The 15651-nt window shown below is 38.6% G+C and overlaps 1 protein-coding gene across 7 annotated transcripts in view; it reads right to left on the bottom strand.

The window, feature by feature from the left end:
- Nucleotides 1–15651, bottom strand: part of SIPA1L1 (signal induced proliferation associated 1 like 1) — a 375846-nt gene that overhangs the window by 100831 nt on the left and 259364 nt on the right. For all 7 annotated transcript variants that reach the window (XM_036842740.1, XM_036842743.1, XM_036842742.1 and 4 more), the window contains one exon: nucleotides 11952–12140. In XM_036842740.1, the coding sequence (XP_036698635.1) occupies nucleotides 11952–12140 (189 nt within the window). The remainder of the gene's footprint in view (nucleotides 1–11951; nucleotides 12141–15651) is intronic.

The raw sequence follows: 15651 nt of genomic DNA, 5'->3' as shown, positions 1-15651 counted from the left end.
CTTTTTAATTTATTCCTCTTTCTGTGAATATTCATATTTTGTGGAAATATTAATGTGTTTGGCTGCGGGGTGCTGCTCCAGATCCTGGTGACTATTACTCCACGCTGCATGCATTTTATCACCCTTCTAAAGCTGGACCTGTCTTAATTCTGAAACATATCCAGCTCCTATTGTTTCCACACAAGAGACTGTGAACCTAAGCAACTCTTTTCAACTTTCTAAACCAAATGGTTCAGAATGGCGATAACTACAAAATGTCATGAGGGAACTCCTGCTTGCTTTCCCCCTCTCCACTGCATGCTAACTAGTTGACAAGGAAGGTTCAGCAGCTTTTACATGACCCAAAGACACGAGAGCTCCTTAGGACTTCTATAACGGTGCAGAATTGATTTTACTCTGCCTACTTCCACAAGTGGAAGGCAAAGTTCCAAATTTGAAACTTGCAAATAACTGGATATACCAATGTCGGAATCTTTTTAAAATAGCATCCAACCTTGCATTATTGCTACTTCATTTAAATTATTAACAGAAACACATTTAGGATTTAGTTCATTTGTTTTGTATGCCACATGCAGTAAAGAAAAAGAAAGTAAAACCTACCACATACCACTGGCAGCTGGCCTCCTTCAAAGGTCTGAATGTTACTAATACTTAGAGGGGAACTCCCACAGGTAGCGATTTCATCTTGGCTTTAGAATTCAGCTGAGTATCCTATTAGGTCTCAACAAATAAAAAAGTAGTGGTAGGCTCTATGTCTGTTACAAAAGAAGTCCTTAATGAAGCCAGATTCTTATTCTCCCCCTGCAGGGAGAACTGTCGAAGAAAGGAAGCAATCTGGAGCTCGGGGTTATTTGCTCTTTGGATCTGTGCCTCCCAGATCAGCCTTCTCATGCAACAATGCAAAACAAAAGTCACCCTGTTCAGTGGAAAGCATCACAGTGATATTGGATTTGTGGGTGGCTTTTTAAACTTCTTAGATAAAGGCCTAAGATTTCACTGTGCAATATTCAAGAGGATTCATTTACATATATGAAAAAAGAGTTCGGAGAGAAGATAAGTAACGGAACTTCCCCCAAACCACTGTAGAAGCAGAATGCAAGGACAATGAGACAGAGCGCTGCCTTCTTTTGACGGGTTTCTCACACTCTAGTGAGCTCCACCTGCAGACAGGAAAACAGACTGGTATTTGCTGGTTGTAAAAGGAAGGCTCCTTTAAGAGGATGAGGAAATTTGTTGGAATGTCAAATTTCCTGTCCTTTGAAACGGTGCCAAATGTCAGTGCTCTATCCTCGAAGGTGACACTATGACTGCATCCTCGTTTCTGCTGCAATGAAGTCGAGGTAGGTGGGTATTCTGTGAACTCAGGCTCCTAGAATCTTCAGTTAGCAACCTTGTTCCCTGCCCAGAATATGAGAAGTTGTTAAGGAGGAGTTATATAAGTGTAATAAGGAATATTTCAAGAGAAAGAGCAAATGGAAATGGAGTATAGAGCTATGGTTTGGGGGTTTTGAATTGCTCTGAGGTTATATAAAACACTATTTTTTTTTGAGACACACACAAACACATCTGTATGGGTTTATGTATATGAATATATAATACTTTCCTGTAATGCTCAAAATAGAGTTATGATGACACCAGAAGCCATCTTGGAAACAAGTTCGGTTTATCCACAGTTTAGGATTTTGCATTTGGATGACCGTGAAGTCATGCTGTACAGTTCCATCCTTGCATATCTATTGTTCATATGGAGCACTGATGGAAGTGTTTGGACACTCAACAAATGTTTGCATTGTAAAAAGTGATGATGGTCAATCCAACAGGACCAAGGTTCCGTTTGAGATGAAAGTCTTGAATATCAATAAAGAAAGTGTCTTCCAACACCCACCAAAAGTGACATTGGGCTCCCACAGCTGGGAACCAACAGTACAAAAATTGCTCTTCCTCTCATAAAATAGGCACTTTAACGAAGAATCAAAGAAACAGGTACTGCAAAATCTGACTTACGCAGCCCTGAGTTCCTGGAAAGATGGATGATAAAGTCAGAGCCCTCTACCAGTAGAAACAGGTTTGAATAACCAAGTTCTCAGAGACCTCTTAAGAAGTTCTGTATTTTCACCTCTTCTTTCCTGATGTCACAGCCAGAGGAAGGCCACTGGGGGCAGCACAGACCATGAGAACAACCCAGTTCTTCCCTTCTTACAAAATCTTTTAAATTGTCTGATTTAATCCAGAGATTTAAAACAGTCACTATGAGGTATTTCATTGTCCAGCAGTTCTCAAAATGTGGGTCATGAACCTTTGAGAGATGCTTTAGCTTTGCTCTGGGACACAGTTAATTGAAAATAGTTTGATCCTTTCAGTTCTTCCTGTTAAACTCTGACAGGTCTTGACAGAGCAGCATTTAATTTGAGGTTAATTTTGCCCCATTATTGAGGCAAAGTCATTTTGAGACTTTACCCAATGCCATGTGAACTATGTATGAGGTTTTCCAGATTGCCTGGTGGGAGCAGGAACTATTCTCAGCCAGGCAGAGGTCTGAGCATTTGCCCCCTTCAATCTTAGGGCGGTTCTTACCCTGGCCGCAAATAGTTTCCTCAAATACAGGCACTTACCAGTACTCAGCTCTGCAAATCCTTTATCTCCCTGGCCTCACATCTCAATCTCTACTCAGGAAGACCCCTGGGCTTCAAGTGGGTGCCCCTCCCAGCTCCACAGCCTGGAAACTCTCTTCAGGCAGAAAGTTGGTGCAATCTTACTGTTCATTTGGTTCCCACCTCCCAGAGATCACTGTCCTTTGTTGCCTGACGTCCAACGTCATAAAAACCAATGTTTCGTTGTTTTGCCTTGCTTTTAAAAGTTGTTTCAGATGGGAAAGTAAATCTAGTCCCTCTCTTTTAATCTTGGCTGGAAACAGAAATCTGACTCCATTTTAAAGTCAACTACTGGTATATAATTTCTGAACAGTAAACTGCATCCATTTGAGGCATACACAGTTGAATGATTTCTAATAAACCTCCAACCCAGTCAAAACACAGAACATTTCTATCACGCCAAGTTTCCTGGTTCCCATTTGCTGTCCATCCCTGCATCAACTAACAGCCTCAGACAATCACTGTTCTTTTTTTTTTCCACTGTAAATAGGTTTGCCTACATTTTAAAAGAATATTTTTGCTGGGTAAAATTCCTAGTGAGAGTTCTCTTTCAGCATTCTAGAAATGTGGCTTCCACCTCTTCTTTACGCTTTATAGCTCAGGAAAGGGTTAATTTTAATCCAATTGTCTGCCTTACTGTTCTTCTTTGAAGGTATTTTTTCCTCTGGCTATTTTTAAGATTTTTTCTTTTTCTTTTAATTTCAGCATTTTTTACTACGATGGGCCTATGTCTGATTTTCTTTGTATTTATCCTGCTTACAGTAGGCAGAGCTCCTTGATTCTGTCTCAATTCATGTGTTTCATCAGTTTTGGAAACTTCTTTACTGGTATTTCTTCAGACATCAATTCTGTCCCCAAATATTGCTTTAACTTCTCTTCTCCTCCTGGGAATTCCATTACATACATGTATTTCACTATGGCCCACGTGTCTTTTAGGCACTTTTCTGTATTTCTCATGTTTTCTTGTCTACATTCTTCAGTTAAACATTTGCTGGTAACTTCAATTCATCAATTTTCTCTTCTGCTGTGTCTAATGTGTTTTAACCCATCTGCTGAGATTTTAACTTTTTGTTTTTTCAGTTCTAGAATTTCAATTTGATTTTTAAAAAACAAATCCCAAGTTCTCCAGTGACCCTTGATCTCTATTTTTTATTTCTGCAGCCCCCATGAAATTAATGAAAACTCTAAACTGTCACCTACTTCTTATCTGCAGCTTTATGCTATACTTAAGCCCCAAGCCTCTTACAAATCAGCAAATGTCCAAGGAAAAAAGTGCTGCAGGATGATTTAATTTTGATGAACCCAAATTTCTCAATTATTTCTTTTCTAGACTAAGTCTAGAAAAGAAATATTTTTTGGTGTTATATCTAAGAACTCTTCACCAATCCTCAGGTCCCCCAAATTTTCTCCTATGTTTTTGTCAAAAATTTTTATAGTTTTACATTTCAAACTCTGATCCATTTGAATAAATTTCTGTATAATGTGTGCGATTTAGGTCAAGTTCATTATTTTGTCTACGTAATTGTTCTGGCACCCTTGTTTGAAAAGCCTGTCCTTCCTCTACCTTTGTCAAAAAAATCAGTTGGATATATTTGTGTGGAGCTATTTCTGGTTTCTCTGTTCTGTTCCATTGATCCATGCATCTATCCTTCCAATAAGATACAGTCTTGATTACTGTAGTTATACCAATATAATATAATGTCTTGAAATCACATAGAATGATTTCTCCCACTTTATTCTTTTTCAAAATTGTTTTGGCTATTCTAGTTCCTTTGCCTTTCAATATAAACTTCAGAATAATCTTGTCTATAATTTCAAAAATCTTGCTGGGATTTTGATACCGATTGTGTTAAACTGATATCAATTAGGGGAGAATTGACATCATTAATAGGTTGAGTCTTTCAATCCAAGTACATGGTATGTCTCTTTATTTTACTTAAGTCTTCTGTGAGTTCTTTCATCAGTGTTTTATAGTTTTCAGCATACAAGTCCTAAACATGTTTTGTTAGGTATATACCCAACTATTTCATTTTTTATTGAAGGATTGTAAATGGTGTTTTATTTTCAGTTTCCACATGTTCATTATAAGAGATCCAACTGATTTTTGTGAGTTGATGTTGAATCATACAACCTTGCTGGACACACCTTGCAATTCTATAAAGTTTTTGTAGATTCCTTGCGGTTTTGTACATAGACTATCATGTCATTTGACATAGGGACAAATTTATATTTTCCTTTCCTTCATCCACCTGACTTTTATTTCCTTTTCTTGCCTTATTGTACTGACTAGAACTTCTAGTACTGTGTTGAATAGCAATAGAGACTGTGTACATCCTTGACTTGTTCCCATTAAGTCTTTCATCAACTATGATGTAAGCTGTAGGGTTTTTGTAGCTGTTTTTAATCAAGTTGAGGAAGTTCCTCTCTATTTCCGTTCTTATCATGAGTGACCACTATGTCGTTCCTTATCCCAAGTTCCCCAGCCAATCTGCTTCCTTCGTTCCACCTTTCAGATTCATGTTTGCTTTATATACAGTGTACAAGGTTTTTAGCTGTACTTAGCAGGAAGAATGGGGGAAAATTACATCTATCCTATACTTCCAAAAGCAAAAGTCCAAATTTATTTTTAAAAAATACTTTGTCCAGTGTTTCTGGTTATTCTCAGTGGGTGGGCTGGTCTGAGACAAGCTACTCTGCCATTACTGGGCATGAAGACCTTGGTCATTTTTTCAAATCCTCATGATTCACATTGATAACATTTACTTTGGCTGGTTCTTCATAAACATGATAACTGTCTTAACTACTTCCTAAAGATTTATCACTGTACTGTCCTTCAAAAAGAATGACAAAGAGACTGGAAAAATTCAGTGTTGGGGGCAAAAAAATGCTAGTTAGAAAATTTATCTTCACTGGAATTTACTAACAAAAATCAAATTGCTTTAAAAAATGACATATGGATACTGGATAGAAAGGTCATTTAAAAAAAATGTGACAGAGATGCTGTCAAAATTATTTATATACATGTGCACAGACAGATTCTAATCTATTTTTATCTTTGGCATAAGGTAAAGGAAATATTCTATACACACACACAATAATCTTATCTAATAACATGCTGTGCAAAAGTTCTCACAAAAATAGAAAGCTTCATATTGGGTATTAAAATGATTTATGTACTTGTATTGATTTGACATAAAGATGAATTTCAATTACATAGGAAAAGGCTCTTCATTGCAGCATTGTCTGTAATAGGAAAAGACTCTTACCCATCTAAATGTCCATTAATAGAGGAACTAATGAAGTAAACTATGGTACAGCAACAAAACAGAATATTATGCAGCCATATAAACAATGGGAAAACTTTCTGTGTACTGACATAGAAAGATCTCCAAAATGTATTACTAAGTGAAAAAGCAAATGTTTACAGCATGCTATATTTTGTATAAGAAAAAGGGAACTAAGACTACATATGCATATCTGGTGCATCTGTATAAAGAAACATAGGAATACATAAGAAACTAATAAAAGTGGTAATATAGGGGAGAAGAGAGGTGAGGGATAGGAACAGGATGGAAATGGGATCCCTCAATGTAAATACTTTGATTTTTGGATCATTTGAAGATATTAGCTAATTAAAGTCCTGTATGAAGGAAACTAGTTTACCTTTTTATTTTAAAGCTGAATTTAAAGCACAATTCACAGTTTAAAATCAAGAAGACTGAAATATCTGCAAACAGTTCCTCTGTCTTTTTGGACTGTGAACCAAAGAATCCTCACTGCAAGTCTTAGCCATGCTGAGCTCCTTCAACTGCAAACTGCAGTCCTACCCAACCAAACGTCTTCCAAATGCTACTGCTATCAGTCATGTTAATCATAAATCTTACTACTGGAAAGGCCTCCATCCAGTCACCCACCCCAGCCTCAGCCAGGCAAAACAGCATGGATGAGCCCGTGTAATCATTACTTGTGAACAGACGAGACAAAGCAACCAATGCCACTGTCTCCTTTCTCTGACCTGAGGACGGCCGCGTATATGTCTTCCTGATAATGTACATATGGAACCCATCTGGTGGCCATCTGAACTTTCAACATGCATTAGCTGATACCATAATCTAGAAGAAGACTGAAATTTCAGAAATGGTAATTGTTCTGCCAAAGCTTCATTCATAGCAAATGGGTTTTGGAAAAATTGTTTTCCCTATGGTTCATTCTTTAAATCCAGCTGCCTGAATCAAAGAGGAAAGTGGCTAGTCAAACTCATTTATCTTCAATAGAATAATGCACCAGGGCAATGAACAGGCTAAGTCAGCAGAGAATTTCACCCATGCCCTTAATCAAAGGAACAGTGCTATTCATTATCAAATGAACACTGCTTCTTTCCTTACATCTATTCTTGAGATATATATTACAGACCTTATTAGATATGATTACTTTTCCCCTTTAACTTCAATAACTTGAAGGGCAACATTTTAAAGAATAGAGAATCCAACAAATATTTTCATTTCTTTGTATTTTTAATAAGTATCTAGAAAAACTGTGGAGATACTCATTTAGGTAAAATCACTACTGTGTACATGAACCTTGACATTTCCTAATGAAAACAGGTCTTCCAATTTTCTCTTCTGCAAACTGGCAATTGCACTTTATTTTTAAGCTCTATTCTGATTCTATTTGGGTTTTACATGTTATACTTAATACTGGGCACTGTAGCCTGTAGCAATAAAACTTGGATCCATATTTCCAGTTCCTTCTCCCACTCAAGGGAGTGGAGGGGAGGATGGGGTGCACAGTGTATCGGGTAAGAAAGTGGATTCTGGAGCCTGAATGCCTGGATGCAAGACTTGCCTCCACCAGATCCTAATTGTGATCTGGGGGGGTCCTTCCGCCTCTTTGTGCCTCGGTGCTCTTGTCGGCAAAGCAAGAACAATAATAGCACCTATATCAAAGGAGTCTAAGGGTTAATTAAAATAATTCATGTAAACTGCTTCACACAGCTCCTGGCTTAGTCACTGCTCAGTTCCTGGCTTAGTAATCTGTTTTTATTACTGCCTCACACTCCTGCTCAGCAGGGCTGCTTGCTGTCCCATAACCACATTCTGTGCTTCTGTCCTGCTGTGCTTTGTTCTCATTGTTCCGAGTCTAGACCACCGTGCGGCTTATTCTCTAGACTGATGAAAGGTCCGTTTCATCCTGACCCATCTAACCAATCACAACTTGGCCCCACTGGCTTCTGTTTTGCAGTTCTCTTATATACTGATTATATACAGTAATTTATGACTCTGTCTCCTTCACAGGTAAGGACTGTGTCTTACTAGCCTATTTATTTTCGACAGTATTTAACAATCTGCAAAGAGTGGTTACTCAATTAGCATTTATGAATTTGAAAAAGTTACGCTTACTTCTGAAAGTTAAGCACAATATGTTATACAATCTATAACAGCAGCTTTCTCACAGGATGCTGATAAAGATGAAATAATGCATGTAAAGGACTAATGAGTTATTATTTTATCATTATTCAGTGTTCACCACATGCCTGGCATTGCAGTAAGTGCTTTACACATGCGAACTCCTTGAAACAGAGCCTGGTAATGACCTTTCATTTCTCTTGCACTGGGTAGATGAGATAAAGGTGTTTTTTAATGGCTGATGAAGAAAAACGGCATTAATATGGCAAATTTAAAAGTAACTGAATTAGCCATATTATTTAAAAGTTGGCCTGAATAGATAATGAAATTCCTGATATTTCACAGTGTAGTTTGGAGGACCAAAATAATTTGAGATGTGCAAAAAGAGATGAAAACTTGCAAATCTTAAAAACAAAAGGGGGGCTTCCCTGGTAGCTCAGTGGTTGAGAATCTGCCTGCCAGTGCAGGGGACATGGGTTCCAAACCTGGTCTGGGAAGATCCCACATGCCGCGGAGCAAATGGGCCCGTGAGCCACAACTACTGAGCCTGCGCGTCTGGAGCCTGTGCTCCACAACAAGAGAGGCCGCGACAGTGAGAGGCCTGCACACCGCGATGAAGAGTGGCCCCCGCTCGCCGCAACTAGAGAAAGCCCTCGCACAGAAACGAACACCCAACACAGCCAAAAACAAACAAACAAACAAACAAACAAATAAATAAAAACAAAAGGGAGTATCGTGCAAACGCGTATCCAATGTTCAGGACTCCTAAGGGAAAATGGCACTGCTTCTGAAAGCCTCGATCCTCTCAATCGTAAAATAGGCCAATAACTGGAACCTACTGCCCAGGGGTGCCGTGAGGATTAAATCGGATGATGCTGGTAAAGAGCTTAGAACAGTGTAATAACTAAACATATATGTTTATCTAATGTGTTTTCATCATAAGAGATGCTCTCAATTATCTAATACGTGAAGATGTAGGACCATGATGGAAAAACTAAATCCAGAGGTGATCTAAATTTGCTGGGTCACAAACTGCTCTAAATTCTTGATAATGTGAAATCATTGGCAGGTTATTTCATCTTCTTATTGACCTTTCATGATAATGGAAATGGACATCAATCAATAGTGAAAAAGACCCAGGAAGGTATCAGGAAGGTGAATGTGAAAGCATGGGTAAGCCACAAAGCATATAATCATTTCCTAAAACCTTGGGAATTAAAATGCCTACTTCAGTTCCCACATAAATATCAGAGTCTAGTCAAATGAAAAACAAATTTTTATATTTTTGTGAAATACTATCTTTTATAGTATATAGATATAACTTACATCTGCTCTTCTGTTCATTTCATTTTTAAATGGTAAGATTAAAAAAAAAAAAATGAAAAAAGCACCAAAGATCTGAAAGGCAAAATGCCACAATATAGCAAGCAAATAGTGTTTTCTTTATCCAAGCATAATTACGTGAGCTGTTAAAGTAGAAAAGATTTTAAAGGAATCATTTAAATAAAACTTAAAGGGAGATGTAGAAGGTCCTTTTAGCGAGTCCAGTTTTTTGGTATTCATACTATCAATCTCTTTAAATATAAGGATGTACAAAGCATGAAATTTCAAACAATGATGACATAGAGGGAAACCAAAAATGCTTTGCAAAGATTCAAATGCATAATGTACTGCACTTACAAGCATTTCTTTTTCAAAATCTGTATTTGTAAAGGCACCAAAACAATCAGTTTCTCACAAGGATTTCAAGGCATTAATAAAATTTCCTACCAAAAATATGACTCCCCAGACTAAACACCTAAGTACGTGTGTCCTCTGTTTTTTATCAGTATAATTCTGGGCTTTAAATGCTATGAATATATAAACGGAAAGAGAGGCCAAGCGGTGGTGTCCCTTAGTTCAGATAAAGAGCTGCTCATACAGAATAGCAGGTTTTAAACGTCTAGATTCTACTGCCTAGAATTTAGTAAAATTTCCAAAATAAAATTGGAGAGACTCACCTAGACTGCTAAATTTTAATTTCACCGGGAAGGCATTAAAGAAGACAACTAACACATATTATCATCAATAATTTATGAAGGAAAGGATAGTTTAATATCCCCAAGAATAAGAAACCCATCATTTCAGAATAATGGGCAGTTTTTTGAATTAAATAAATGTACCTTTAAGTTAAACTCATTATACTGCTCTCATCTTTCCTGTGTGGATGGGACCGTATAGTGTTTATCACAGAGCAGCCCCATCTCCAACATTTTGTAAACACTAAGAGAGGGCACAAAATGTGACAGAGAGCCCATACAATGTCTACAATTGGGGCACCCATTTTTAAATTTAATATAAGTAAAACAAAAGGAAAAAGGAAGAAAATACCTCCTCTACACAAAATAATCTGTTGAATTTAGAATGTGCAGTATATGATTATATTATCAACATATGATTATATTATCAATGTCTAAATGTTGTTGTTTTCCTTGAAAAGTGTAGTAACTGAAAAGACTGAATCCGTAAGGTTGAACCTAATCATTATTTTTCTACTCTTCCTTTGTTAGAATAAATGCTCAAAATATTTATTGGAAAAACAGCATCCAAAATAGTTAAGTTTATGTATCAGTAGTCTTCTGAAGCATTGAAGTGCTCAGATTTACATGTTATAAACATGGATACTCACAGCCTATTTGAAATATACATATGAAATAGACATTAGCTATGCTTTACAATAAGTGAGATGAATGGACGAAAGGAGCAATGATTAGAAAAGTTACATCCAAATATTGGTTCCTAATAATATATTCCTATCAGCTGATTTAAAAGACTGAATATTCCTTGAAACTGATTTTTTTGAACTACCATTCATTTTAATAAAATTCAAATTTTTTCCTAATTAAGAAAATACCATCGAAATCTGTTTATAAAATGGAACTCAATAACTGGACCAATTTTACTTTTGGTAGAATTTTTTAAAAGTGCAATGGGAAAGCTACTACCACTCACTGCCAGGACGCAATATGGCTAAAATATTCAGAGAAAGAATTAAAGTAAGAGTATATAGATACAACGTCTAATAAAACTAGCTCATATGCTCAAATGATTCCAAGCAGAATGTGGATACTCTCTCTGGTTAGTGGATTTTCCGGATTATAGTTTCGCACTCTCTACTCTTCTGCCTCCTCCATATGGATTATCCTATCACTCATTTGTATCTGGATCAATGGCCCCATGTTAAGGTACAGGAAATATGCAGGTGAGAAAATCTTGAGCACTTTCATTTTGTTACAAATTAGGACCCAGATTTTTTAAATTTTGAATTTTTTATTTAAACACCTCGGCTAAAATACATTTTTGGTGGTATTAATAGACTAAAAATTAAAGCTTTTAAGAATGGTGTGGAGTAGTGGCTCCCAGTAGAGGCTTTGATCTTATTAACTATGTGAACTTGGACTTACTACTGAACCTCTCTCTGTCTCAGATTCCTCATCTCTAAAACGGGGATAAAAATGGTATCATTCTCTTGGGGCTGGGACAATAGTTGGGATAACATATTAAGGTACTTAAAACAGCCTGGTGAATATGTTCATTAGTGTTAGCTATTGTTATTACTGTTATTGTTACTACTTATTCCTGGAGTATTTGAAAAATTCATTGCATTTATGGAAGATTACCAGAAGAGTTGAACATTGTTTAAGTACTGCATCAGTCAGTCCTGACAAAGAGAATTTCAACAGATGAGAAATGTTCAGAGTTAAGAAAAAAGAAAGTGAATAATTGCAAAGAGAAGGTCCTTCACAATAAATAGTATCAGTTTTCGCCATCAAAAAAGAACTATTCAGGTCTGTATTCTGGATGCCTAGCGGACACCTGAGCAGCAAGAATGTTCTCCCCTGGCAGCCACACTTACCCCCTGTTCATCCAGTTTCATGAGTTGCTCTGTGACCTTGGGGGTGTTGAAGGCCAACCGCAGGCACTGGACGTTGAGCTCGGGAATCACGTGCTCCAGCACTTCCTTCAGGGGCAGTCCCCGGGCCGTCGAGTGCTTTGCCGTTGAGGGTATGGCATCCTCCAGCACTGACCCTCTCAGTGTCATGAGCTGAAAGAGAGACACGTGCTCTGGTGAGATGAGCAAATACATCAAATGCACTGAAAGCCCAGTCTGAGGTCCCCCTTAGGGAGCTGGAAATGACATTTGATTGATTGAGCCAGTGAGGGAGAAAGGATGAGGGAAGTGATGTAAGATACTTTATATATGAAAAATGAGACCAACACTTTCAAGAAGACCCAGGCAAGTCCAACGGAACTCATAATCAAGGTTTCCGAGGACATTTCCTTAAATACCAAATAGAGTGCGTATTTCCCTAGAGAGCTCAGAAAGATCAAGGTCTCCATATAGCTATACAATGCCACACACACACACTCACCAGGAAATTAAGAAGGAGCTATCCCCGAGAATATCTGAAGACTAAATGCTGAGAATTTAGATGTTACACCTTTTTGAATTATAAAAGGTAAGGGTGGGGGGAGAGTAAGTTTTAAATTTCATAATGTACTGTTGACTAGCTTAAACTAGTCCCATCCCCAAATGCTGCTACAATAGGACAGTGATTATAGGCAGTAGAGCGGCACCATCAACAGCATTTAAAACGACTTTTGCTTTACCCTTATGTCTTGAGATCCCTTCTATTATTATGAAATAAAAACATAAGCAAAGAAATTTCCTTAAGTAATGATGATCTGTCGAAGTAAACTAGTCTTAATTTTCAGACATTTCCACGTGGCAAAGTTGTCAGTATAACTTAAACACTGTACGGTGACCTAAAGAAAAAACCCATTAAGTCGAACGAATTTCCGTTAAGTGTGTAGGTTACAAGGCGCTGTACTGCAACAGGAGCAAACGTTGAGGGCTGGGTGTGGCATGCAAGAGGGTGAGAGGTAAGAAATACCCATTCAGGAGGATATATCTACTAAGAAAAGTTTAACAAGGTCAGGTTCTACAAGAGTCCAAAGGCAGAAAAGGGATCACCGTGGCTCAGGGCATAAGGAAAGGCCCTCATGGAAAAGGGTGGCACTGAAAAGGGGCCTTGAAATCTAGGAAAAATTATACAAAAAGACAATGTCAGAGAGCAAAGGTGTGGAGATGAGAAAGATTGGGGTGTGAGCGGGAAAGAGCGACTGCTGTAGCTTAGCTGGATCTAAGCGAGCCCAAAGGGGCAGTGGGTGGTGAAGCTACAGGCAGGCCGGAGCCCCGAGCCGAGCGTACCCCGACGGGCATGCACCTCATCCGGTTCCAACCGGCCATATCAGAACTTGTTTGCATAGGGATGATGATGTAAGAAAATTCAGTTGGCAAATAAAGATGAACTGCCCGAGGAAGAAACTACAGGCAGAGAAAACAGTTAGAAACAAACTGTAAACCGTCTTCAAGTAACAGGCAGAGGGTGTGACAGAGGATTAGCAGGGAAAATGGAAATCAAAGGAAGAATCACGAGGGAAGTAAAATCTATAACTGTGCCAACTGATGGAGAAGAGAGATGGGGGTAGGAAAAGCCAAGGTTACCAACCTCTGACTCTCAAGACAAGAAAAAGGTGCTTGGGGGGTATCTGCAGTCTGTTCATTTGATTAGTATCTTTTCTTTCATTTATAAATAGTTTGCTTTCAAATGACAGTTGTGTAAAAAATATCTTTTTCCTGTGACTTAATATCTAATTGGACAGAAATAATTTTTGTTTCGTTTTTTAAATCACGGGAAACGAGCAACTCTCTTGCTCCTGGGGACAGGAGGCTACAAAGGCTGGATGTATTTCCAACTGAGAACCCCAGACGAGGAATGCTAATCATTGCTAATCCTGCACCGCAGGAAGACAGCAGCCCACCTCAAGAAAGCCAGAGCAGAAAACCAAAAAGGAATGATTCCTTTTTATACCTGAATCACTAGTGTTACTGATATTTTTGTTAATGACTTCCAGAAACAGGAAGAGAATCCTCCCACATCCCTGTGCACCCATGCTTAAAAGCACTCACACCACAGATTTTGTTCATAAACAAACTGTCATGCTTCCAAATACATGTAAATTCCTTTTTTGTTTCTTTGTTGTGCAATGCCTATTTCTACTGAAAGAGATTTGTTTGTATTTCTGTTATCTTGATGCCATTTACTGAAGCAACAGGAGTGTCACTGTGGTGACTACGTTTTCTTTTTTCTCAATGGATTTATTAACAGGAGAAATCAATAGCATGAGAAGCCGCTACAAAGGCATAAGAATTAAGTCTTACTTTATTATATACTCAGTGAACTGCCTTCAGTGGAAAAGAGTGAACTGCCCATCCTACAATGTGCAGCTCTGGAGCAGAACCAACATCTAGAGATATTTCTATCAAAGGACTTTCATTAGTTTATTTCTATGAAAACTCTCATAAAGATACTGTAACCGAGCAGGACCCTATGGGGGCCTTACTCGGACAGGCCTTCCCGCATATCTTCTGCTTTAGCTCCTCTCTGAAGCACCTAGATTTGATGCAAATTTCCTGAGTTGTTTTGCAGATGTGAAAATCCCCCACCAAATGGAAGAACTACTTGACTACCCTGAGTAGTTCTTCTCAGGCCTCCTGGAGCCTAAGGACTCATAATGTTAACCCCCGTGACACCAGCCTGCTGCCTCACCATCAGCCAGTCAGAGAATTGTGCACAAGCTGATCACGTACCCTGTGACCCACCCCCACTCCTGGCCTTTCAAAATGCTTTGCCGAAACCCTTCGAGGAGCTCGAGGCTTTTCAGGGCATGAGCCACCTCGTCTCCTTGCACGGGCTTGCGATAAACCTTTCTCTGCTCCAAACTCCGACGTTTCAGTTTGTTTGCCCTCACTGTGCGTCAGGCACACGAATTTGTGTTAACAGTATTACAATTAAACCACACTTAAGGATTATTTCTATCGGAATGAAAAAAATTACACAAAGGCTAGTGGCAATTAATGAAATAAACATTAGAGAGGAAGGACGGAATGAAGAGGGAGGGCTGTTTTAGGCGTTAGGCGTGTAGTCACGAACAACTGAGTCCTCATCTTCCCTGGGCTTATATTTGAGTGGGAGGGTCACAAAATGAACCAAGTAAGTAAGTACAATGCATGAGATAGTGGTTAAGTGTTCATGAAAAAAAGAAAGCCTGGAATTGGACATGAAATGAGATATGAGAGGGAGTAGAAATTTTAGATCCAGGGGCCAAGGAAGGCCCCTGTAACTTAAGAGTAAAGGCCAGAAGGAAAAGAGAGAGCTGCGGCCACGAGGATGCCTGGGGAGAACACTGAATACAGAGGAAGGAATAGGGACTATCTGAGCCCTGAGACAGAGGTGTCCTGAGATTGCCAGTGTGGCTGGAAAAGACTAAGTGAGGGGAAGTTTTCGGAGACGAGGTCAAGGTCGGAAGCAGACGCGTCTGGACTCCTAGGCTAGCAAGGAGAATGACTTAAACTTGGAAGATGGGAAACCATGAAAGGATTTTGAATTGAGAAATGACAAGACGTGGATTACATTTCTAAAGGACCCCTGCTGGGCTTGAAAGGATGCAGGGCTTAAGGGCACAAGCAGGAAGAATGGTTCTTGGAGAAA

This window comes from Balaenoptera musculus, chromosome 2 (genome assembly GCF_009873245.2).
Source record: "Balaenoptera musculus isolate JJ_BM4_2016_0621 chromosome 2, mBalMus1.pri.v3, whole genome shotgun sequence".
Lineage (NCBI taxonomy): Eukaryota > Metazoa > Chordata > Mammalia > Artiodactyla > Balaenopteridae > Balaenoptera > Balaenoptera musculus.
Note: the sequence above shows the minus strand (reverse complement) of the source record. Positions and strands in the feature narration are given on the sequence as shown.